At 32.3% G+C, this 27,105-nt stretch overlaps 1 protein-coding gene across 1 annotated transcript in view; it reads right to left on the reverse strand.

The window, feature by feature from the left end:
* Positions 1-27,105, reverse strand: part of LOC136036637 (protein diaphanous-like) — a 170,197-nt gene that overhangs the window by 118,883 nt on the left and 24,209 nt on the right. The window contains exons 5-9 of the mRNA XM_065718937.1: positions 17,719-17,966; positions 12,827-13,023; positions 7,680-7,918; positions 5,716-5,843; positions 1,110-1,358 (exon numbers count right to left, since the gene is read on the reverse strand). Coding sequence (XP_065575009.1) covers positions 1,110-1,358; positions 5,716-5,843; positions 7,680-7,918; positions 12,827-13,023; positions 17,719-17,966 — 1,061 coding nt within the window. The remainder of the gene's footprint in view (positions 1-1,109; positions 1,359-5,715; positions 5,844-7,679; positions 7,919-12,826; positions 13,024-17,718; positions 17,967-27,105) is intronic.

Below are 27,105 nucleotides of genomic sequence, written 5' to 3' on the forward strand. Positions count from 1 at the left end.
ATTGTATTTATTTCAAATGAACATTGTTAGTCTGAAAGCAACGGCAGAATATTATGCGTAATGAACGAGTCACAATATGTTAAAACAAAGTATTGTTTGTTATATGGCCAAAAATATGCTTCAAATACTAAGATATACATTCTTGATTACTTCGCTTGCAAGTCTAATCAGTCAAGTCAAATTATACAAAAGTAAGATATTTTAAAACCGACACAAACAAGGACCATTGTTCTTTCATACCCTCCCAGGAAGTTGCCATTTCTTTTATATCTTTCTTTACGATATCCTCCCACCCTAACTGGCGACGACCTGCTTTTTGTTTAGTCCTAGACGGCTGGCCGAAAACGATCATCTTTGGCAATATGTCAGCCTTCATCCGCAACGCGATATACGGTTAGTCTGGGCATCCAAATGTATTACAACTGCACGAATAGTTACCCCGTACACAATTTATATGAGCTACAACTTTACTTTTAGAAAAGAGGGGATATTTTGCAAAGGGAGAACGGTGAAATAACGTTGCCAAGTAAATGTCGAAGTCATATTTAACGTAAAGCAAAATTCTAAGCCGTTTTGCTATGCTGCTCAAAAGGGAGAACCCTTTCAGCAAAATCTAGAAACAACTGTCAATGGTATGCTTTTACAGGGCACCAACAGGAAAATTCTATTTAAGACAAATTTTCGACTTTGATCCGAAAAGGAAGCCAGCCCGATTTTCGGCAACATAAAATTAAAAAAAACTCTCCATCAAATCGCTCTTTAAAAAAAATAAAAAAAATGAAATAAAGAATTCCTGACGCTTTCACTTGAGCTAATGTACTATCGTTTAGGCAAAATAAGCTAAGTAAAAATAAACTTTTTTTTAACAAAATTCCTTTTTTTTCAGTCTACTAATTCGAATAATATCACAAAAAATGAGATTTTCCCACAGTTGAACAAGTTTTTAGCAAAACTCCATGACATTCAGCCCCTACGTGAAAAGAAACGTTTATTTTATTCACCCCGGAATTCATTCCGTTTAATATTTTTCAAATAAAACAAGCCGAGTCACCATAATTTAAAAGATATACTTTCAAAACTCATAATTAGAAATACTAAAATTTTCTTACCAGGTAGAGGAGGTGGTGGTGGGCCACCCATACCAGGAAGAGGTGGCGGAGGAGGTCCAGAAGTGTACATAGCCGGAGGTGGAACCATAGGTAGTCTTGAGCCGGTTGTGGCCCCACCAGCTTCTAATTCCTGGATGCGCTTTTCGGCCTGTGAGAGTCTTGCTTCTGTTTCTTGTTTCGCAGTGAGCGCCAACTCTAACTTGTTACTCATCTCCTCAATTCGTACATCACCTTCCAGTCGGGACCTCTCTGAAATTTATTGAATTCGTTGAGAATGAAATAGTGGCATTGTCAGCAATAAATCCTCATTATTAATAAGCCAAAACAATTAATAGTTAATTCTCTAATTAACTACTTAATGATAAGTTTATTGATCAGTAGCATAAATTGTGACAGTGACACTGACAGCAGTGACAGTTAAATTACTATAAAGATTCTGGAAGCGCTTGTATCCCCCCCCCAAGAAATTTCCTTGTGAGCCTCATGATGCCACGCCTTCATTGTTGAGCCTTTGTGCCAATAGGCATGTGAATCTTATCTCTTATGCTACATAGAAAAATATTGTTGCAATGGGAAAGGCAATATACCCCCCCCCCCTTTAACACCAATAACAAAGGTGTAGACCAAAAATGTTAATGAAAATCATGAGGAACTAAATACCAATTGCTCTCACCCCGCCTCCCCCCCTTTTATTCAGGCTTAGTCTAAATAAGGGAGATAAGAGATTAATTTATGAATTAGTTAATTCACCAATTAGCTAGTTTATAATAATTTAATTACTTGATTTATAAATTAGTTAATTAGTTTTTTACTTTAGTACAAAGATGTTGAACGCAGAAAGACACATAAAGAGGACTAGCTTGAAGAGTGTAGATGTGGTCTTGACTGAGATGATAAAAGCACAGAAATATACAATTGTTACATAAATACACAGAAATAAACTATATTTCTTAAAGTACACATGACATCAAAATAAAAGCGTTTTTACCTACTGGACCACTTCGGTTTTGGTTTATTGACACCAAAAGACCATGATAAAATTTTTTATTTTTGGTCGTTTCAAAAGTATGACGTTTTTAGGGCAATACCATATTCCCCGTCGCTGTTGCCATATAGAACCGTGAAAACAAAAAAGCAAAACTATTGAGTTAAATTTAACAACGCCTTTCGTCAATAAAAATTCAAACATTTAATTCAAATTATACCTTCTTAAGCTCTTTGCCACCTTATGTTTTCAGCTTGTTCTTTTGCGGATTTTTCACCAACGTTTTTTCTTTTTATATACGCAAACCCAGCTACCAAAACTCCATAGTTACATATGGGGTGTTTTCAATTAAAAACTGAATTCTCGATTCCACCAGCTTTTTTAGGATATATATTCATTTCCACTGGCCTTATGAAGTTAAAATTATAAAGTTAAAATAATGAAGTTTATAGGGCAGTAACACATTCTCTGTCGGTGTTGCCATATTGAACCGTGAAAATAAAAAAGCAAAACTAATGAGTTAAATTTAACAACGCTTTTCGTCAATAAGAAATCAAACAGTTAGTTCAACTATAGCTTCTTAAGCTGTTTGCTACCCTATCTTTTCAGCTTGTTTTATTGCAAATTTTTCGCCCATGTTTTTTCTTTTTATATATGCCACCCCCAACTACCAAAACTCCATAACTACATATGGGGGTGTTTTCTATTAAAAACTTAATTCCTGATTCCTCCTACTTTTATAGGATATATATTCATTTCCACTGGCCTTATGCAATTTATGCTATAAAGATACAATTATTAAGTTTATAGGGCACTACCACATTCTCCGTCGGTGTTGCCTGATTGAACCGTGAAAATTAAAAGCGAAATTAATGAGTCAAACTTAACAATGCTTTTCCTCAATAAAAATTCAAACAGTTAATTCAAACCATACCTTCTTAAGATGTTTGCTATCCTGTGTTTTCAGCTTGTTCTATTGCAGATTTTTCACCCATGTCTTTTCTTTTTACATATGGCACCCCCAACTACCAAAACTCCATAACTACATATGGGGGTGTTTTCCATTAAAAACTGAATTCCCGATTCCTCCAACTTTTTAAGGATATATATTCATTTCCATTGGCCTTATGAAGTTTAAATTATAAAGTTAAAATTATGAAGTTTATAAGGCAGAACCATATTCTCTGTCGGTGTTGCCATATTGAAACGTAAAAAAAAAAAAAAAAAGCAAAACTAATGACTTAAACTTAACAACGCTTTTCGTCAATAAAAATTCAAACAGTTAATTCAGACTACACCTTCTGAAGCTTTTTGCTACCCTACGTTTTCAGCTTTGTTTTATTGCAGATTTTTCACCCATGTTTTTCTTTTTATTTATGGCAACCCCAACTACCAAAACTCCATAAGTGCATATGGGGGTGTTTTCCATTAAAAATTGAATTCCCAATTCCTCCTACCTTTTTAGGATATATGTTCATTTCCACTGTCCTTGATGCTTTAAGTATATTTGCCCGATTTAACGATTAGGCCGTGGTGTAATAGTGCCCAAAAGTTGGGAATCGAAAGTATCCCCAAATGTCTAAAAAAACCTTAATCTTTTTTGGCTTTTCCTAAACAGCAGTTTCAGTACCCAGAAATTGAGAATGTGCAAGAACTGGAAATGTTCCAAAAAACCCTTCAAATCTGTTTTGCTTTTTCTAAGTTATCTTTGTTTCGTTTTAAAACTGAGTTTAAAACAGCAGCTTAAAAAAGTAGAAGGAATCGGGAATTCAATTTTCAATGGAAAACACCCTCATATCCAGTTGTAGTTTTTAAAGTATATTATATTTAAGAACGAAAAACATCACTGTATGGTTGTGATCTTATCACCACATTTTCTGTTGTCACAGCTGCTATCTGTGCTACGGCAGCTAACGCTTTTTATTTAAGAAGAAATCCAAGCGTTTTATGGTTTTAACTTTACCACAGATTCCCTGTAGTCACATCTGTTATCTGTGCTCCAGACGCTAAAAAATTGTATTTAAGAACAAATATCAGCATTTTATGGTTTTGATTTTATCACCACGTTCCCTGTTGTCAAATCTGTTATCTGTGCTTCTGAATTCCACTCGACAATTAATGGCAAAATTTATATTGAAAAACGTTTGTACTGAAATATTCTATTGAAAAATTGAGGAAATGTTTTTGGAGACAAAAATTAGGATATTTTCTAAATTGAAAATATTGAAACTTTGAGGCTATATTTTGGCAACATTTAAGTAATATAGTTTTTATTATCACATATGACGTAGCCTGCTGTAAATTTCGAAGCTTAAATTTCTACTAGAAAATGAAAGGCAAATATCTTATCGAGATATTGAGTAAGTTTCCCGGGTCCTATTACGGGAGGCCCCCCTCCCTTCACAGAACCTGATATTTTCATGGTTGCTCTTATATTTTCCATATAATTTACCTGTTTCAGCATTCTATCAAAATGTTGCCCCTCTCCCTTAAATAAATTCCAATGGCTTATCTGATTATGAAGAATCAGATTTTTTTTCTCTTTTCTTTTTTTTAGCATATAACAGCCAGTTTTTCCGCTAAAACATATTTCAGATTTAATAAAAAAAAAAAAAACCGCAAAGACTACAGCAGCTAAAAAAAAATTATTTAAGAATAAATCATACTTAATATTTTCAAACAGCTGCGCTGAAAAACTAGCAAGAATGAACGCCATCTACTTGGATGACTCGATCAAACGTTTATAGATTCTACTGATCTTTTGTAGGTTTTACCTTAAAAATAATACACATTTTTTGTGGTTTCAAGTTTCAAAGTGAATTTTGCAACTTTATAAGCAAACAAAAATTTCAAGATGAACGAACTTCTTTTAGATTAAAATAAAATTTTCAAAGTCAAAATTTTAAAGCAAGTTTAACAAAATAATCTAGCAAAAAAAAAACAACGACAGCAAAATGTAGGTATTTAATTACTAAGAATGCATTTAAATTTATTTTTGAACAAAGTTAGTCAAATTGGCTTCAAAACAGTCCTCCGAGGTCAATTTTTTTCATCTCTATGTAATAATCATTGTTTCTAACTAATATTTTACGAAAGTACAAAGCTACGAATGATCCAATGGACTACGTCGTAAAGCCTAAAAAATCGACCAGTAGATTAACCTATTTCACACTGGGGGCTTCATATATAATTATAAATACTCTATATTATAATAATTATAACAATATAATATATTATAATACTCTATATATTGTAATATACTGTAATGTTCTATAAAATATATATTAATATATAATGAAATATTTTTTTATTTCTATATTTTTCTTTAATATATATATATATATATATATGTATATGTATATATATATATATATATATATATATATATATATATATATATATATATATATATATATATATGTATATATATATATATATATATATATATATATATATAAATATTATTTTATATATATTAGTTTTTTTATTAATATATTATTATATATTATATATCAAATTTATAATATATATCAATATATTATAAGACTCTATAATACAATTTATTATAATAGCATATTATTATATAAAAAGAAATTATATAAAGAAAGGGAAAAAACTCACCAGTAAGATTTTCAATAAGTGGTCCAACGTCGAAATCAAATTTTTTCTTCTGAAAATCTGGATCACAGCCATTTTTGTGTAAAACAATTTGAGACACACACTCTTCAATTAGTTTAAAGTAAGACAATCTATAATCAATGAAAAATAATATCATAATCTTTTTAGTGAAATTAAGAAGTCAATCTATTCAAATTAGGTCAAAGCCTTAACCTAGCTGAGCCATGAAGACTGAAGCTGGCCATGAAGATGATGAATCAATTGATGAGTCAAATGAGGAGCACCTCAAGTTGGCTTCATTCTATGAGGATATGTAACTGAATCAGCAAACGTATGTTTTCCTTTTTTTATTATTTTTTTGTTTTAATTTTATAGAAAAAAATATATAGTTTTAAAATAAAAGTTTAAAAAATTATATAATTTTTTTAGTTTTATACTTATCCACATTGTAGAATTGTGCAATATAACTTCTTTTCTATCATTCTTGTAGGAAGGCAATTGATTGTTACTTGATTGGCAATTAATTTTTATAGGAGGGCAATAGATGTTACAAATGTTAGAAAAACGTTTGGGATTAGAATAACGTTTGAGATAAGAGTAACTATTATAGATTCAAATTATTGTTAAATTAGATTGTAAGCTTATGGAATGAATCAACGCCTTCGGAATACATTATCTTAAAGTAGCGGATTTAATAACTGAATTGTGAGTTTTTAACTAATTTTTAAACTTACATCATAGTCTAAAAACTATGGACAAGGTAACAAGTTACATTTTAGGGCCTCTTTAACGGCCCAAAATAGAATATCCCCCGGAAGCGATCTGCCTATTATATTTGAAAAGAGTATAAAAAGGCATCGAGTAATGTTATCACTCTTTTCCAAGCTAAACTATAGGACAAATCAAAATATGTCCGAGATTTAATCCTTAAGTAACTGTCTGAAAAAAAAAAAAAATACTTAATCGTGATTATTTCGGTCAATAGAAATATTTTGATCATGATGCAAAATCCTGATTTAATCATGATTAAATTACGATTAAACCGGTCCTTATTTTAATTGACTCAATCTTTAACCGATTATTTTAACATTTCAATTTACAAAATGAATAATCCATTATTGCTTTCTTTTTAACGGTCTTTTTACCGTCACTTAAAAAAATTTAATTAAAAAATTGATTTTTCTTAGTGATTTTAAGACGAGCATTTAAGACGAGGTATTTATATGATTTGCATTGATTTAATGTTATATACTTATTTATTATTTTTTTATTATAGATTTTATAGTCATTCCTATTATTTTACATTATTATTATTCTGTTATTTCATTTTTATTTTATTAATTTTTATATTATATTTTTTATATACATTGTATTTAATATTTATTATCTGCATGCAACTATTTATTTTAATAGAATCAATAAATTAATGAAAACTCGTTCGTCTCAACGCCAGTTTAATCAACAATTAAGGTGTACCGCATTAAATATTTGAATCTCTTGTAAAATAAAATAAATTGCAACTTGAAAATACCAACAAAAAATCACAATTTTGATTTACTTGCGGGTTCTAACTCACGAATGGTCCATCGATTTTTTCATTAGAATCAAGTTCCTATCAAGCTATGGCTAAATGGAGATAAAGCCAGGACCGATAATCTGAGTCAGAGATAAAGCTGGCACAAGCCTTTTTGAGGATACTATAAAAATGATTTCATTTCGACTTGTTGAAAGATAGTCTATCATCCATCCATCCTAGGGGAGAACTAAGGTAGATAGTCATAGAACTATGGATTTAGATTGCCCCTCAAAAAATAAAAATTAACTACCTGCACATCATACATAGCAATACTTACTGCTACATGTTTATTATGCTTTGCTATAGTAGCTTTTTTTCAATTGACATTCTGAACTTTTAAAAAATACACTTTTCCAGATTTTTAGTAGATGAGCAAAAGAAATAAAATTACCTGACAGCGTTGTCATCTCGTATAAATAAGAAATGCTGAAGTATAGACAAGAAATAATTTTCGCATGGAGTTTCATTGACTAGACTTCGGAGGATTTCAAAACATTCCGTTAAATCTTCAAAATCCAAGCGAACACTATCATGGAATCGACCGTGGAATTCGTCAGCATCTTCATCACGAAACTCTTCAAACACTTTCAACTGTATTTTCAGGTCTTTATTGTCGATGGAAAATAGTCTCTATAAAAGAGTAGGAAAAATAGTAAATAAAAAGAGGAGGTTAAAGCTAATAAAATAAAGCTAATAGTTGACAGTTAATAAAATAGTATATACCAACCAATAGCAAATAGCAAAGTAGTGAGTAAGCATAGTAGTAACTAAACAGTAATAACTAAAAATAGTAAAGTAGCAAAGAATAGTAAAGAATAGTAAATATTACTAGATACTATTGTAAAAACTCTAAATAGCCGCATATGAAATATCATCTCTGTCAACACGAGAAGAAATTTTACTGTTTTTTTCTGATTCTCGTTCTAGGTTGGGCGTTGTATTTGTAAAATGTTGACATCGTGTCAACTTTTGATGATTTTGTCAAAAGGTTATCTTTTGCCAGAAAATATCGATGATTCGCCATTGATGAATGAATCAAAATCATTGACTAACAGATGTTACCCCAGCACTATAGGGTTTGTAATGATTTAACGGATTACAACCAGCATGCCATTTATAGATGAAAAGTAAGATAAGGTTTATTTAAAAAAAAAAAAAAAAAAAAATATCATAAGCATAGATGGACTTGCAGTTTTAGAATTCAGACTTCGTGATTCGAATTTTATGATTCAAAATTTCTGATTTTGTGATTTTGATTGTGATACTGGGACAGATTGTGATTTAGAATTCAGATTTTGTGATTTGAACTTTATGATTTGGAATACCTTTTGTGATTTGGATTGTGATGCTTAGATAGATTCTGATTTAGAATTATGATTTTCTAATTCGGAATTCATGTTCAGTGATCCGATTTTAACATAAGGATAGACTGTAATTTTAAACTTTGGATATTAACCCGGAATTTGGATTTTGTGATTTGGATGGTGATATTCTTATAGATTTTGATTTTAGAGTTAAGATTTTAAAGTCAGTTGTCCAAACAAGGAAAAAAAAATCCTTTGTTTAACTTGTCGACACAAAAATTAAAAGATCAAAATTCTAATTCAAAACGTGATATTACTTGATGACATTTGTTTAAAAAATAATTATTGGTTTATTTTCAAGAACGGCAAGGAACAATAAAATCAACTAATTAACTGAATAAAAGCTGACAGTTGGATAATTTAGTATTAATTAGTATTAAAGTATTATATTTGAAACTAAGGTAAAAAAAAAACATGTTCCAATGCTATTGAAATCCACATAAAAAAGCACAAATCAAACGCTAAAGAGCAAAGTATTGACTTTATAATCAATACCAGATTACCCCGAAATATACATTGAAGACCTGAAATACCCGACCCGACATTATAATAAAAACTAAAGCGCAGCTTAGTTGGTTCATTTCGTCGCGAAGCTCATATATCAAAATAGAATCAAAAATAGAACTAAACCACAGAAGAAAATCTTGAAGACAACGGGTCCATGCCCAGTAGGAAGAAAAAAGAAAATTTACCAAACGATTATGTCTTCTGTATAAAGATTAAGCGGATATTTTCCGTTTTAAAATCATATTATAATGTTATTATATATTTATTATACTCTGATTATAATTATGAGACATAAAATGATTATTTCCCCTGGATAAAAAAAAAAACGAATATTTTGCGTCAAAAAATATATATAATTTTACTAAACAGTTGTTACAGTTTAATTATAATTATAGCAAATTTTAAAGAACGGATATTAAAAACAGAAAGAATGCAATTTAAAAAAGGCAAGTTCCGTGGTCTATTTCCGTAGGTTTTACATCGAACAGATATAAAACGATTATTTAGTCTCTATAAAAATTAAACAGATACTTTGCGTTTTAAAATTAAATTATAATTTTGTTATAGTATAATGGTAATTATAAGATATCAAACAATTATTGCCCCTGTATAAAAACTAAACAAACTCTTTTGTGTTTTAAAATTATATTATAATTTTGTTATATATTTACTATAGTTTAATTGCAATTATAACAGATATTAAAAAAATGAATATTAAAAACGGTCATCTATTTCCATAGTTTTTATATTGAGTTAGATTACTTAGATTACTATACAGACGATTACTTAGTCTGTATAAAAATCAAACGAATATTTTGTTTTTTGAAACTAAATGATGATTTATTACATATTTATACACAATCTACATAAAAAATGTTTAAATGTGTTTGAAAGTGGATAGTCAATCACTTGAAATCGCAGATAGTCAAAACAAATAAATTTATCTTAGTGAAACATTAAATTTATAATAAATTTAAAATGTTAAAAGTCAAATTTAAAATAAATTTATACAAATAAATGTATTTAATAAGCTTAAAAAAAAAAAATATTAAATTTATTAGTATAAAAAATTAATAATATTACAACTTAAATTAGCAAATGAGACCTTTAGAATGTGTTTATTGGCAATAAAATTCTGGTTATTATTGCAGGACTAAGCAATTCTTAACAGGGCAAACGTTTGAAAGGTTTTTTTTTTTTAAAAAACAACTATTTTACAGGATCACTTACTTCACTGTATATACTGAAAAAATATGCCTCTGTTTTATACCCTAATGATTTTTATTCCAAAAATGAGTGAACATGAGCTGAGGTTTTGAATTTACTTGTTTATTAGCGCTAACGACATTTCTTGAGTGAAAGTGAGCTGAAGTTTTGATTTTGCTTACCTATTAGCGCTAACGTCTTGACTACAAAGGCCCTTGCGTCACCCCTGAGGGAGCTGGGCCACATATCTTCTAGCAAAGATCAATCCTTTTGTTTGCAATAGGACAAATGATAAGAATTATGAACATAAGCCAATAATTTGAATTTATTTACCTATTAGCGCTATCTATACAAACTACAGAGAAGTGGCAAAAAGGGCTTAATATGGTTTTTTTTATTCATTTAAAAAATTAAAAAAATTAAATGAAAATTTGTAGAAATAACGGCAACGAAATTTCGACCTAATGTGAAATATTCCCGGAAAAATCATTTATTTTACAAATCAGAGATAAACTATTTACTTTGACAATCTTACTTGACAATATTTACTTGACAAGTGTCCCTAGAGTGATTCAAATTATCTTAAAGTATGAAAATTTATATTGCATCCCTCAAATCGTTACCGAAATTTTGCAGATAACACAATAAGGCATATTGGGCTCCAGAAGCATAAAATTAACTCGATTGGTTTTAAGACAAAAGCCATGAAACAAAAACTTTTACAGTTAATCTAATTCTCAAAAATTCTCAGGAGTTGGTCAGAGTCCGTGATTTGCTGAAATTAACTATTTTATGCATCCAAAATGCACGGAATGGAGTATCTAATGGAGTATCTAATACCCCTAGATACCCCTAGGCATTTCATGAAAGTAAAGACTATTTATTTTATTTAAGAATTAACGACGCTTCTTGACTACTAAGGTTCCTGCGTCGGCCCTGCAGGTCATTCCTGCAGCGTGATTCGATCTCTGGGTCCCGTATTACCAAGCTAAGGTCAAATCCACTGCGCCACCACACGACAGTAAAGACTATAGAATTCCAGCAAGACAGATCGTTTGAATTCGCCGCTTAAAGAAACACTGTCATACAGAATCGAACATATTGTATTAGTACCATTATAGATTATAATTTATTTTGCTCATAACACCAGAGTGAGATTTTACTGACGTCCCATGTAACTTGGACAGGATTACTCTAGAGTTAGCCAAGGTTGAAACCCTGTTTCTGTTTCAGGTTTGAAAGTCAGGAGCCCAGCGTAGTAAAAACCAGATGAGAATAAAATTGTGGGATTTGCTTTTGAAAATTTGATTCTTGTATTTTATTGGTTGTGAAAATTATTTTGACTGTTCTTAGTTTTCCAATGGTTGCTTTTAAACAGAAAAAAAAGAATCTTACAGATTATCTTCAACTGGTCAAAGTATCAAGAAATTCCCTGAACATGTCCCCTGGACATGCATCCAGGTGCAATACAAATATTTGTTGATATCTTGGCCCATTTTAGAATTATTAATGCATAAAAATACGTTTAAATAATTTTTCGTTTTTTCAAAGTTAACAAGTTTTTGGAGCAGAATCAAATTTTTGTCACTGTTGCAACATTGAACCAAGAAAATAAATAAGCACAACTAACTAGTTAAATTTTCTTAATAATTAAATAACTATCAATAGTATATATAACTAACCAATCAGCTAATTAATTTTTTATTAGTTTAAAATTAAGATGAATTTTGAAATAATTAACTGATTAATTACGAAAAGAATTAACTAATTAGTTAAATAAGATACTTTTTACAGGTAAAAATTCAAACATTAGGAATCTATTGACTTTCTAAGACAGTTTTTTTATTGAGTTTTTAGTACCATATGTTTGAATCTATTTTTGTTGATTTTTCACCCATGTTTTACTTTGTTTTATTTTTCATGCACTGCTATCAAAAACTAAATCACTAGATATCGAAGTCTTTATAATCAAAAATTGAATCCCCACTTTCTAAAAATATATATGCTCGTGTCAGTTCCACTTGGCTTTTCGGAAAAATCCAATTTGACTTCTACAGTCCTTTAAACTTTAAAAGGAGATTTGTAAACATTGTTGTCGAAAAGGATTCTGCTCTTCCAGGTTATAAAACACACTGCGCAAAGAGCGAGTCATCAGAGAAAAGTAGAAAGAATGTAAGCCTAAAAGAAGGTATATAAAGAAAGCATAAAAGCAAACCTCGGAGCGAACATCCAAAGAAAAGAAGAAATAAGGCGAGCCTAAAAGAAATTGTAAAAAAGAAGGTACAAGAGCCAACCTCAGAACGAACTTCCAAAGAAAAATAGAAAAAAGGTAAACTTTAAAGACGGTATAAAAAAGGGCATAAAAGCAAACTCCAGAGCAAATGCCCAAGGAAAAATAGAAGGAAGATCAACCTAAAAGACATTAAAGAAGCTATAAAAAGAATGTAATGAAGGTACATACCGGTAAAAGCTCAGCAAGCCCTTCTCTCATGAACTCGTTCCTCAAATGCAACCTAAAATCCAGGTCTTCAGACTGATTAACAATTGAGTTAGTCAGTAACATAAGGCTAAACAATAAGTGTTCTTGAGCACTTGTGAAGTGGTCTGTCTCAAGGCTCTTCCGTAACCCTTCAACAATGTACGAAAATCGATTCACACCTAAATGCAAAAGAATAATAAGGGAAAAACAGAATAGAAATGTGAAATAAAAAAATGAAACATGTGAAATAAAATCAGACTAAGGACAATTGAATTAGTCAGTACCGTAACATGAGACAAAAGAATAAATGTTGCTGAGGACTTGTGAAGTGGTCTGACTCATGGACATCCCTTCAAAATGAACGAAAATCGATTCAAATTGAAATTTAAAAGAATAGCAGGAGAAAAAGAGAATCAAAAATATGGAACCTAAAATGCAGGTTTTGAGACTGATTGGCAATTGAGTTAGTTAGTAACACAAGACTACACAATAACCATTCCAAACTACTTGTGAAATGGTCTCTCTCAAGAACCTTCCATAGTCCTTCAACTATTTACGAAATTAATTCTAAATAGTAAAAGATTAACAGAATAAAACGCGGAAAAAATGAAAAATGTGAGAAAAAATGTAGGTCTTCAGACTGATTGGCAATTGAATTGGTCAGTATCATAAGACTAAACAATAACTGTTCCTGAGCAATTGTAAAGTGGTCTGTCTCAAGGCTCTTCCGTAGTCCTTCAACAATGTACAAGAATCGATTCGCACGTAAATACAAACGAATGTCAAGACAAAAAAAGAAAAAAAAAGAAAATATTAACAGAAGATGGTGAGCATATACTGAAATTGAAAAAAGAGAGAAAATATTTTAGACCCAGCGATTGAGTCGTATGTAATGTTAAGTTGTCATGATAGAAAAGAAATAGAGTATATTGGAACCACATCTCGTTTCAAACGTGATAAGCTGAGCAATATATCGACAAGCAAATAAAGTGTTTTCATTTTGGTGGAGGTAGGCGGACACGCGGTAAAACGTTTTGGAGGGAGTACGTAGAGTGTCAGAAAAACAGAAACAGGAAAATTATACTGAACATCCAATTTCCATCCCATAAACCCATGTCGGGTTTTATCGGATTCCAAAAATACACATAACCTTATTACTTTATTTACAAAGTTGATATATTTAATATGCATTAAATTACATTACTTTAGAGTGAGTAGAATTGTGAGCATGTTACTGGATATCCAAGAATATTAAGACAAATTTTAAGGAAAGGACACAAACTTTAAGAATATCAAAATTTCAAACCGAAAACTTTTAAGAAAGGCCCAAGAATTGCACAGAAAATTGGATTACTCTGCTCTTAGATGCAATTAGTATCTGATTTTTAAATGTTGCTCCATTTTCCTCTTAAAAATACTAGCGAACCGCAAAATTCTTAAACCAAACAAATATAAGAGAAGTTCTAAACACAAACACTTTGTTTTTTTAGTATAAAATCAATAATCCAGTGCTTAGTCTTTCCTAGCATTTTCTTGAAACTCCGCAATGTCGTTTTAGGAGGAAGAGGTTCAAGTTCAGCGGGCTTTATAATCAAAAAATAAATTACACCAAAACAACAATACTCAGTCCATTCCTAGACGCTGAGATCCTCAATCGCTACCTTTTCAACATAATACGCAGCGTGGTCATTGCTCCTGCTCTCAGAAACAGCCTTACCTCTCATTTTTTCCAACATAACTACCAATTATCCTCCTTCCCTTTGCCCCAGGGGATACCGCCTCATTATTTTACAAAAAAAGAATTTTAGCTTTATTTTTATCTATTTATATGGTTAATATGCATTAAATTACATCAGTTCAAAGTTGGATTTCACAATGTATTTATTTATATATATTAATCTTTTATATATATATATATATATATATATATATATATATATATATATATATATATATATATATATATATATATATATATATATATATATATATATATATATATACATATTTTTACTATTATTTAACTAATCTTGTCCAATTCTAATAAATAACTTTTTTTTATTCTTCTTTTAAATGACACGAAGGAGCTCCTACCACTCAGTTTTTCTCGGAACAGGTCCCATGACCTAGCACAAGTTATATCCCGAGCAAAATCTGATCATACAGTCGGGGTGAAGGGTATTTGCAGGTTTGACGATGATCGGGTGTTTACATTATGCTGATACAAGATTGGTCCAAATAATTTTTTAAATACTGACGGGAGTTCACCAACTAGAAACTTGAACACAAAGGTCAATCATGACTGATGATGCAGCGACTCCATTGATAAATACTCTCCATTTTTACAAATTAACTTCAAAAATCATTTATAAATCGAATTGAGCTTCTGCACGTGAGATTTAAAATTTGATTGCAAGATCATTGCACAGTATTATAGATGGGGTTTGGTAGCAGCATTGTATAGCAGGACCAGTGCTTCCTGCGGCACATTGTTCTTTAGTTGCTTTATTATTCCAAGATTGCAGAATATCTTCAGCTGTACGGCTTGAATGTGGTGCAGGAATGACAGGTTTTCATCAAGCAGACTCTCAGGTATTTTGCAAAACGCTTTTCTGGCCGACTGATCAAACCTCTGGTTGTTTCGAGACCACATATCTCCTGATGGACACTTCCGAGTTGGCAAAAAAAATCTTGGAAATAGTCCATAAACTTGGAAATAAACCCTGTTTCATCCCTTTCACAGCAGCCTAGTGTGGTATAATCTGCGAAAGTCACAAACTCATCATCGTCTACAGGCTGAAAATAAGCTTCATCGTGACATTGCTTACCGCAGCGAAGAATAGTGCGTACCGAGTTTAATACGGTACTCAGATCGTTAACGTGAATCAGGAACGTAGTGGTCCTAACATTAACCCTTGAAGGACACCGCAATTGACGAATACTTTATACAGCGGATAAAACAACACTGGTTTCCAAGCTTAGGTGTCTTCTCCAAAAGACGTATCACTGCGACAAGCCTCTGGCTTTCTCCTGTGTTGAATAAAATAAATGTGCTGTGTTGAATGTGCTCTCTAGAACTTGTTTAAGGGTTTCTAGATTCTCATCATTTAATATGCACGTGACAAATCCCTGCATAGGCGTGTCATTGGGTTTAGGACCTTTGTGCTGCATTTTAAAATTCGTAAGCAAAGGGAATCGAACAGAAGTATCGGATAGCAAGACAGAGGGCAGATATTGGATTAATATTATTCCATTCAAAAAGGACAAAACTTTGAACTGAATTGATGCCAAATTGGGTGAAGTTTTTGTGCAGCCCAGCAAAGTATGTGGTTATGTATGCTGTAAATTCTTTGTTCAATAAATAAATAGAAGGAAAAATTCATTTAATTTTCGCCACGTTGAAATCGCAGTCTTGCATGCAATTCACTTTTTGAATGGTACCATTCGAGTATATACTCTAAAAAGGGTTATTCGCAACAAGCCGAGTCTTAGTGGCAAAAAACTACCAGTCGCAAAAAATCGAATGGAGTCCCAAGTTGGGTTATATGAGCGACGAGTGAAAATTATCGAGAATACCGATCGAAAATTATCCAAGTTGTTTAAAAATTGACTACACTTCTATTGTCATATTTGGGTTTATGCTAGGATATTGCAAGTTTTTAAAAATATTTTTCATTTCTTGAAGATGCTGATTATAAAACAAAGAAACGAGCTGAAACTGAAAGTTTCGCTAAAGTTGTGAACGTAATGATTTTAATTTAACGCTAGCCGATTTTTCTCTTCTCGCGAACAACGATTTGGAGGGTTTCCACCAGTCGCGAATATCAGACGGAAAGCAGCCCTAGCAGGACTGGTTGAAAGATGCAACACTTGCCAGCTCAGGAATGACACTCTTAAATCAGCAAACAGGTGTAAATAAAAGACACTGCCACTATGAAAATACAGACTGCAAAATAGTCTATACGCAGTATCCAAGGTCATATCCAGGGGGGGTAGAGGGTTTGAACCTCCCCCCCCCTAAAAAAAAGAAATATCCGACTCGTAAAAACTTAACTAAAATGAAAATAAATAAATTTTTGATGCGTTTTTTAGAGTTTTTTTTAGTAACCACCCCCCTTCCGGAAAAAATTCCTGGATACGCCCTGGCAGTAGAATGTAGTGGAAACTCTCGGTCCGTGTAATTGAGAGGGGGTAGGAAATGGACCTTGAAAATGTTAAAATGGCTAAAAATATTATGTCTCTGATCCAACTAAAACGTAGTTATATTATTAGCCTCTATGGGAACTAGAACTAATTAATGCATAAATATCGTTGTAAATCGAAAGACCATGTGGTTATCAAAACAGGAAATACAAGCCCAAGAATTTGAATAAAAATCAAATAGTTTTCATTTCGAATTCCAATTTCTAACATGGAAAAATTTACATAAGAAACTATCACAAACTTTTTAATTTTAACAAGATTGACCGAGGCTACCATATTTGAAAAATATGTTTTGGTAAGTGGATGAACGCTAATAGCATCCAGACAGAAAGATTTACAACCTTCTCTTCATTCAATACTGCTTATTATAATTCATTTTTACTTTTTTTGGCGTTCAGTAAGGAATTACAATTATTAAACAAACTATGTTTCTAATTACCGAGTTCCTCATAGTCAGATTTCTCTAGAGTAGCTTTTTTATTGAAACATCAGAGGGAGGGGAAGGTTACAACAAAAATTAAAAAAGCAGCAAATTTTTTTAATGTGTATACATTTTGTTACCTTTTGATGTGTATTTTAAAACTTTCGAGGGGAGAAGCTCAAACGCGAGAACCCCCCCCCCCCTCCCCGCAGATACGGCCTTGCTTTCACATAATAAAAATCAATATTACCTCTCATTTCTCCGACAACGGTGACTGCTTCTAAAACTTTATCGTGCCCATTCGGTACAATAGCAACGCAAGCCAGAAGCCGAGCAGCTTCGACCATTACATTCATGTGATGTGGGTCTAAGGATTGTGCCAGTACTGTGAGTGCTTCTTCTTTCTCAAATAATGTTTTTAGGCCAACTCGATTGTTGGCAATAGCCTTGAGGCATCGGATGCATTCTAGTTGAACAGCTTCCCATTTTGCCTTCTCCCTGTCAAATGTTTAGGAAATGTATTCAAAGTGATACGACAAACTCTAGCAACAAAATACCAAAAACATTTTGGGTGAATTTTAGTGTTTAAGGTACATACTCCCTGTGATATAAACGATCCTACGACAATTGTTTGCTATCTCATAATTTTCCATAAAGGTCTGATGTCATCTTGAGCAACGCTCCTTTAGAGGCTGAGATCTAATATAAAATCTGTATTGGTTTTGAACTTCTAATGTTATTATTATGTTGTATTACGTTATATAATGTTATTATTACGTTATTATAGTACATTATATATATTTTTATATATATTTACACATATATATATATATATATATATATATATATATATGTTGGTGGCGCTTCGCGCCACCCCAACATCTAGTTGGTGGGGGCGCTTCGCGCCCCCCCCAAGCCCCCCCGCGCGCGTAAGTCGTTACGCGCCATATTAGTTACGCGCCATTGTAGTTGTGTCCCTATGTCCCACCTGTGAATATAGATAGATATATATATATATATATATATATATATATATATATATATATATATATATATATATATATATATATATATATATATATATGTTTTTAACTACGTAAAACTTGCGAATATACAACATTCTTTGCTGTCCCATTGTCTGTGCATATAAATAGATTGTCAGGTTTACCGACTCTTGAACATGCAACATATAATGGTCCATGGGAAAACAATCCGTATTCAGATCTATACCTCATGATTCTAATGATTGCCCTTGAGCTTTGTTGATGGTGATTGCTAATCGACCATTCCCTGAGTCGCCATCGTCATTTATATATCCCCCTGTGCACCCCGGCGTCCCCTTTGTAGTTATGTCCCTGTGTCCCGTCGTCATTTATATTCCCTGTGTTGTTTCCCTTGTTGTTTCTCTATGTCCCGGTCGTCATTTGTGTCCCGGTGTTCCAGTCTGTGATTTCTCTTTGAGTGTCCCGGGCGTCATTTATATTCCTTGTGTCCCGGTGTCCCGGTCGTCATTTATATCCCCCTGTGCCCCCCGGCGTCCCCATTGTAGTTGTGTCCCTGTGTCCCGGTCGTCATTTATATTCCCTGTGTCCCGGTCGTCATTTGTATCCCGGTGTCCCGGTCTGTATATACATTCGTTTTTTAGTTTTGTTTTTCTCCTTTATTTTTTTCCTTTTTTCTTTTTTTTCTTTTTTAGTTTATTTAGATTTTTAGATTTTTTAGTTTTTTTATTAGTTTTTAGTTTTTTTGTAGTTTTTACCATTTTTTTAGTTTATTTAGTTTTTTTTTACTTATGTCCTGGTCGTCATTTATACTCCCTGTGTCCCGGTCGTCATTTGTGTCTCGGTGCTTTGTTGATTGCTAATTTATATTATATTTATATTTATATTTTTTATATTTATTAATATTTTTTTAGTTTTCTTTTTCTCTTATTTTTCAGTTTTTTCCTTTTTTTTTAGTTTTTTCTTTTTTAGTTTTTAGTTTTTTTTTGTTTTTTACCTTTTTTTAGTTTTTTTAGTTTTTTAGCTTTTTTAGTTTTTTTATTAGTTTTTAGTTTTTTTTTTAGTTTTTGCCTTTTTTTAGTTTTTTCAGTTTTTTTTAGTTTTTAGTTTTTTACCTTTTTTTAGTTTTTTTTAGTTTTTTAGCTTTTTTAGTTTTTTTTCTTTTTAGTTTTTTTTGTAGTTTTTACCTTTTTTAGTTTTTTTTTCTTCTTTTGTATTAGTGTGAAATAATTCAGACGTCATATGCGGACAAACACGACGTCACTCGACAGACAGACAGACAGACATAACCCACAAACAACTTATTTTTATATATATTTATTCATATTTTTTTAGTTTTCTTTTTCTCTTTTATTTTTCAGTTTTTTCCTTTTTTTTAGTTTTTTTCTTTTTTAGTTTTTAGTTTTTTTTAGTTTTTTACCTTTTTTTAGTTTTTTTTAGTTTTTTTAGTTTTTTAGCTTTTTTAGTTTTTTTTTCTTTTTAGTTTTTTTTGTAGTTTTTACCTTTTTTAGTTTTTTTCTTCTTTTGTATTAGTGTGAAATAATTCAGACGTCATATGCGAACAAACATGACGTCACCTGATCCATCCACAGATCCACACACAGACAACTTATTTTTATATATATAGATATATAGATATATATATATATATATATATATATATATATATATATATATATATATATATATATATATGTAAAAAACAAAATAATACATTAAAAACATTAAAATAAAATAATTAAAAATAAAACAAAATTGTGAGATGTCTTTTCAATTTTTGTTTTTATGTTTCTTATTTATGAAACTTTTGCTTAAAGATATGTAAGTGAAAGATGTTAAAAATTAGTTTATAAGTTTGATAATTAAACGCATGGCGCAAATTAAAAAGTCATGAAATTTAATCTTTTTCTGTGTGCCTAAACACGTTGGAATCACTATAAAGTGCTACTTTTAAGGTGCTTAAAAGGTTTTGGAAGTGAATAACAAAGTTCATGTTACAGAGCGACTCGAACTTCGATCCTCCCTAGCTGGGGGGAGTTCACGTAGCCACTTTACTGTATTAACTGATTGTTAATGACGTATTATCATGTTTGACATTACTATCAAACTCTCTGGAACTGATAGCAATGTGAATAGCAAAAATGTTGCAGTTTAATTGTAAAACGGGATATTCTAACAAATTTTTCTAGTCGATAACAGTTTTTCTAGCTTTCTGGGACGGAAAACAATATGAGTAATTGCATAATAACAGCTTTTCTAGCTTTCAAAAACTGATAAAATCAATACAAATGAGTACTGAAAAGGTCTGATAACCCAGGCACTTTTCAAGTTTATTATATAAGACATCATATCCCAGAGAAGTCATAACAGGCAAGTGCAAGGTTGCCACCGCTAGGTATTTATCACTATTTCTGGTGATTTTTTAATTGCCTAAACAAATCAACCCTTAATTTGCACATGAATCATTAGAAAATCATTATTGAAGAAAATCATTAAATCAACCAGAAAATCATTCAAATCTAGTGATTTTGTCACCGCGTGGCAACCCTGGGCAAGTGTCAGTAGCTGGTGTGCTTTGTGGACAAGCACTTGGACAATCTTTTAAGCGTTGTTAAGGAGGAGAAGCTAACTAGATGAAGTGGCTCCAATGTGTTTAGGCACATGTGAATATAAGTGTTTGCCTCTCTCACGACTCGACAAAAAGAGGATGCAATCTCATGACTTTTAATTTGCGCCGTGCGTTTAAATATCAAATTAATAAACCCAATTTTACATCTACCACTTCCATATTTTTTAACCAATATTAACAGACAAGTCTCATAAATATGTAAGAAATATGAAAGTAAAAATAAAGAGGAAATTAAAAAAAAAAAAAGTTAGAAACGAAATAATTTAAAATTAAGGTTAATAAGACTATTAAGGATAAGGACATTAAGGTTACAATGTTAGAGATTATGGGGGGGGGGAGATTGAAAACATTAAAAACAATAAGTACATGCAGGTTACCAAAAGAGAGTATCATCAATATCTCAGGAAAAGCTTAGAGCATTAGGTTGAAACTTACAAGCATGTTGCAGGCAATATTGAATTAACCAAAAAGCACATGGTACTACTATTGCTGCTAATATAATTACTACTGCTACAACTGCAATTAAGGCTAAGAGTATGAAGGTTAAAATTTCAGAAAATATTTAACTAAATCAAAACACGCTATGTGCAAGAAGGTTGTCAAAAGGATGTATGAAAATATCTTAAGGACAGCTTAGGGTATTAGGTTGAAACTTTCAGGGCATGTTGACCAAACCAAAAGAAACTATGTGCATACTGCTAATAATACTTAGGATGAGGATATTAAGGGGAAACTTGTAGGGAATGTTTAGGGTAAAAATTGACTAAATCACAACACATCATGCGCATGCAGGTTGTCAAAAGGAGGCATCAGTAATATCTCAGGAACTGTTAAAGCACTAAAAACTATGAACCTTTTAGCTCTAAAAATACAAAAAATAAATGAAGAAACTTCAGTGGAAGAAACTGGCAATGCTGTCAGTGCTCAACGTCTCAGGGTTACTGGAAATGATTCTCCCAACCTGTTACAATTTTTCGGAAAACAAATAGAGCAATAAATGGTCCAGATCAAGATGAAAGTGCAGTCTGCAACCACGGACCCGTTCCAGATTCCAGTAGCACCGAGACCTTCTCTCAGGTATCTCTACGACGCGTTACGACCAACCAGCCTAACCTACTCTTGAGATATATCTGACTTCCACTCCTAAAGGAAGCAAATTCAGTGCACATGACTTTAAGGCTTAGGAATGAATTGAATACTCAAAACCTCAGATTCTGTGCTTTGTTTTGCGGGCCACTAAGGTCTGGGGAAACTGCTGGAAAAAAAATTCATTGAGACAGGATTTTGCAAGTGGAAAGACAGTTCTACTCTACTGAAGCAACATAATGGTAGTAAAAGACATAGGAATTGCAGGTCAGCATAGGCGAAATTAAAGATAATTAGTATTGATATTTTGTGAATAGTAGCGAATGCCTTAAGTCAGCCCAGATCTCAAGAGATTCAAGGAAAAACAGATCGTCTGAAGTACATTTTTCGAACTATTTGTTTTCTTGGCCGCTAGAAAACAAAATAAGAATTATTTAACTCGACTAAAATTGTTGATCTTTCACCTTAGAATGATCACGTGTTATTTTAGGTCAACAAAGATGAAGGAAGGAGAATATAACACTTCTTCATTGTCAGGTGAAAAATCAAAAATTTCAATCGAATTAAGTGATTCTGGTTTGAATTCAATTCCTCCTTCCTGTTTATCCTTCACAGACTCATTCACACTTAACTGTGTAGTTCCTTCATTCCATTCTACGCCATAGATATTAAAACAATAGACCGACTGAACAACGACATTTTGGTATTCATATTGTCATCAGTTATAGAAAACTAGATAGATTTGTATCAATTACACAAGATTTTTAGTAATATTCCCTTTTACAATTAAACAACAATATTTTTGCTATAGACATTTTTAACAGTCCTAGGAAGCTAGAAAAACTGTTTTCAGCTAGAAAGATTACTCTTCTAGAATTACACAGCAGCATTCTTGGTATTTATATTATTATCAGTTCCAGAAGGCTAGAAATAGTGATAAATACCTAGCGGTGGCTACCCTGCACTTGCCTGTTATGACTTCTCTGGGATATGATGTCTTATATAATAAACTTGAAAAGTGCCTGGGTTATCAGACATCTTAGTACTCATTTGTATTGATTTTATCAGTTTTTGAAAGCTAGAAAAGCTGTTATTATGTAATTACTCATATTGTTTTCCGTCCCAGAAAGCTAGAAAAACTGTTATCGGCTCGACAAATTTGTTATTATATTCCCTTTTGTAATTAAACTGCAACATTTTTGGTATTCACACTGCTATCAGTTCCAGAGAGTCTAATAATAACGTCAAACATGATAATAGATCGCTAACAAACAGTTGCTACAGTAAAGTGGCTAGGAGCTCTTCCCCCGGTCAGGGAGGATTGAAGTTCGCTTTTTTTGCACGAACGCTTTTCCAGCCTTGGTTTTCTTTGTTGGTCCTGATCCAAAAGTTCATGTAAGGACCGTTCTCAAGCCTCATTTTTCTTTGTCGGTTCTGGTTCAAAGCTTTTTTGCACGAATGCTTTTCCAGCCCCATTTTTCTTTGTTGGTCCTGATTCAAAGGTTCTTATAAGGACCGTTCTCAAGCCCCGTTTTTCTTTGTCGGTTGTGGTTCAGAGCTTTTTTGCACGAACGCTTTTCCAGCCTCATTTTTCTTTGTTGGTCATGATTCAAAAGTTCTCGTTTTTCTTTGTTGGTTCTGGTTCAGAACGTTTTTACAACGACACTTTGCTCTGCTTCTCCTACATTTTCCTTTACTTCTATATCTTTATTTCTTTGCTTCATATAGTATAACTTAACTCGTTCACATAGTTTAACATTATTAATAATAGTTCGTTTCTTAGTATAATCGCAGTTCAAGCAACTTATGATGTTTTTCAAGCCAATAGATTTTCCTCGTTATTCAAGCCAAGGGACAGTAAGTTTCCTATATAGGGATTTCGGACAAGGCGGTTCTAGTAGTTACTTCCTTTTTTGATCTGACAATATTTCCAGGAGTTACGGGCTATTAATTTCTTAGTATTAGACGTAATCGTCTCTTACTAGTTTGCTAGCTACCGCCAAAAACCAGATTACTTTTTACTTCATTAATGGCTGTAGCACACGGTTATGACGTAATTCATCATCTTGTATACGAAAATGAAGTTTTTCGTATAAATAGATTTTATTATAAATATTTTTTTTTCAATTCAAAAAGCACTATACGTAGCAATTTCCTTTGAAATGAGCCCTTAAACAGCTTCCTATAATATTCCAGTAACCTGATAGCTGCAGAGAAAAAAAAAACAGAAGAAAGATTCTTCCAATGCAGAATTTCGTGGTCACTGCCATTTCCCTTGTTTTTCAAGCCAATGTATTTTCCTTGTTGCTCCAACCAAGAGACTGTAAGTTTCCTGTATACTTTCGGTCAAGGGGGTTCCAATGGTGTACTTTGTGTTTCAATCTGACACCATTTTTAGAGGCTTCAAACTAGTTTTTTGTTACTATGGGACGTATTTGTTTCTTATTAGATTGCAGCTACCACTGCAACAACGATGATAAGCCATAGTTTTCCGTCAAAGAAAATAGTTGTAAAACAACAGGGCAAAAATGTTGTCAGTTTAAAACAAAAACGAGGATCATGAGGAGCCCCTTAGATAGCCCATTGTTCAATCCAGCTTAATGTGAGGATGGACCGTAGATATGCCACTTCAAAATAACTTATGCAAGCCGTCCATATCTAACATCTAACATGGCTTATATTAGCGCAGTATCGTATAGCTTTTCCACCTCAACACGGCAAAAGCCTTTCTCTGCATGTTGCAACGCCCAACTTACGTCCAATTGGTTTTAAAATTTTACATTTTGGTGAACAATTTTTCCAACAATATATTGTCGATCATTGACGAGCTGTGAGCAAGACTTATCCAGACTTCGCTGCGAAACATAATACGATCGTTGGTAAAAAAAAAGTAATAATTTTGTTATCCTTCCCCGGGTCAACACGCAGCTATGTTAAACATTTCGAAGATGCAGTTTGACTATTGTTTATCGCTTCGACCACCAGATTTCTGCATAACTATGACTTGCAACCCTGATTGGGCAGGAATCAAAGAAACAGCACGGATTACATCTCCCAATAATGAATTTGTCAATGAGTAGTCAACTCGTCCCAATATTGTTCCTCGAATCGCAAAACAAATAATCATTGATTGGATAAAAGACAGATATTTGAAAAGGTGGCAGCCTATGTATAAAAAGTCCTTGTGATTGAATCCACAACCCAGTCGAAATTGATGATCTGTAAAGGACCCGTAAAGACCAAGACTTTTAAAAGTTACAACCGCATGCCCTTGGGCTTATTAGCATAATGTGCAAGAAACAATTTTATGCTGTTTTCTTGTGCTGCCATTCTTTAAGATGTTTGTTGTATCGGGTTTCATATGTAATGACAGGTAATAGAAAGCTGATAAAATGTTAGAAAGGGTGCATAGTGATGCATGGACACTGAAAAGTCTATTTCTTCAATGCCGTCACCAGCCAACTTAGCCTGAATATCCACAACCCAGTACTTGCTGTTGAATTTCGTCACTAGAGTAAATTCAGAACTATCAAAATAACTCAGTCTTTCGAATTCGCTTTCATAATCTTGTTTGTCCAAAATTAGTCGTATATTACCCCTCAGCATCCCTGTTGAAGAATATAATTGATTTCTAATCTTCTCAAGTGCCTGTGTTAAAGAGTCTGGGACGGATGTCGTTACTATTTGTGGAAGGTTTTTAAGAAGGTGATGATCCTGCTGAATGTGACAAACTGCTTTAGCAAAGCAACATGAATTATTATAAATCTTCTCCCCTGTCAGTAAAAAAAATATAAAATGTAAAAAATACTTGTATGACCTTTGAAAACCTGCATTGGCACAGTTTTTTCATTTAATTGAACCCCTAAACGTTCCCAGAAAATCTCACCTTAATACCCTGAGCGTCATTAGTTACAGTTATTGTACAGTTAGTATTAAAAATATACACATAGTGCCTTCCCACAACTCATCGTTAAAGTTCTAACGTAATAATATAAATTGTTCTTCAGATATCGCTTTGACATCTTTTTGAAAGTCCACATGCTGATAGTTCGTTTAGATTTCGTACTTTTCTGTGTTCTTTTTTTTCACTTTCCTCTGTTTTCTTGTTTTTTACTGTCTCTAACTGCGAATCGCAAAGGTCTCATGATAGAGATGATAGAGAACTGTTTAGGGTGTGTCCCTCTCCTCCTGAATGGGACCCAAAAACTTCTTTCTCGATGGGCTCGAATCCTAAATTCGTAAACCGTAGTGCTAAGAGAACCTCAATGGAGATGGAGACTGAAACCCCCAAAACAAAAATCAAATTAATTTCACAGGGCACTGGCAATATGCAGGATCCAAGCATTTTTCTTGTATTGGTTTTAGCAGCAATTTTCTGAATTCCTATCAAAGTAAAATAAATGGCTTTAAGCCTTACGAAAAGCAAAATGGATTTAAATTTCCATTGTGAACCAATTCAGTTTTGTATAACTGAATTCAGTAAAACTGAAAAACGTTAGACATGATACTTTTACTGATAAACAGTAGAACTGATTCACTATAACTAAAAACGGATTCAGAATTTTGTGTTAAAAAAAAGAAGCTTAGAAGAGTTTGGCAAAGTTGAACAGGAAAATAAACCTATTGAATCGTCTTCTTTCTTTATAACGGCAGAAACTGATATTCTTTAATTGTTTTTAATAGAACACCTCAGTTTCTCTGATGATTGCATATTTCTTTCGATGGGATCATTCTGATTTTAAGTAATTTTTTAATCCCTGAAACCAAAGAGGTTTCAGTGCAATCTGGTGTTGCTACCTTCTTTATAAACTTGTTAGAAAACAAGTAAGGACCGATACAAAAAAAAAGAAATTATTCCGTGTGTGAAGAAATCAGCTCTCTTCTTAACACCACTTTAGCTCTTTACGCTGAAGTTCAACTT

The sequence above is a fragment of the Artemia franciscana genome, chromosome 15 (genome assembly GCF_032884065.1).
Source record: "Artemia franciscana chromosome 15, ASM3288406v1, whole genome shotgun sequence".
Lineage (NCBI taxonomy): Eukaryota > Metazoa > Arthropoda > Branchiopoda > Anostraca > Artemiidae > Artemia > Artemia franciscana.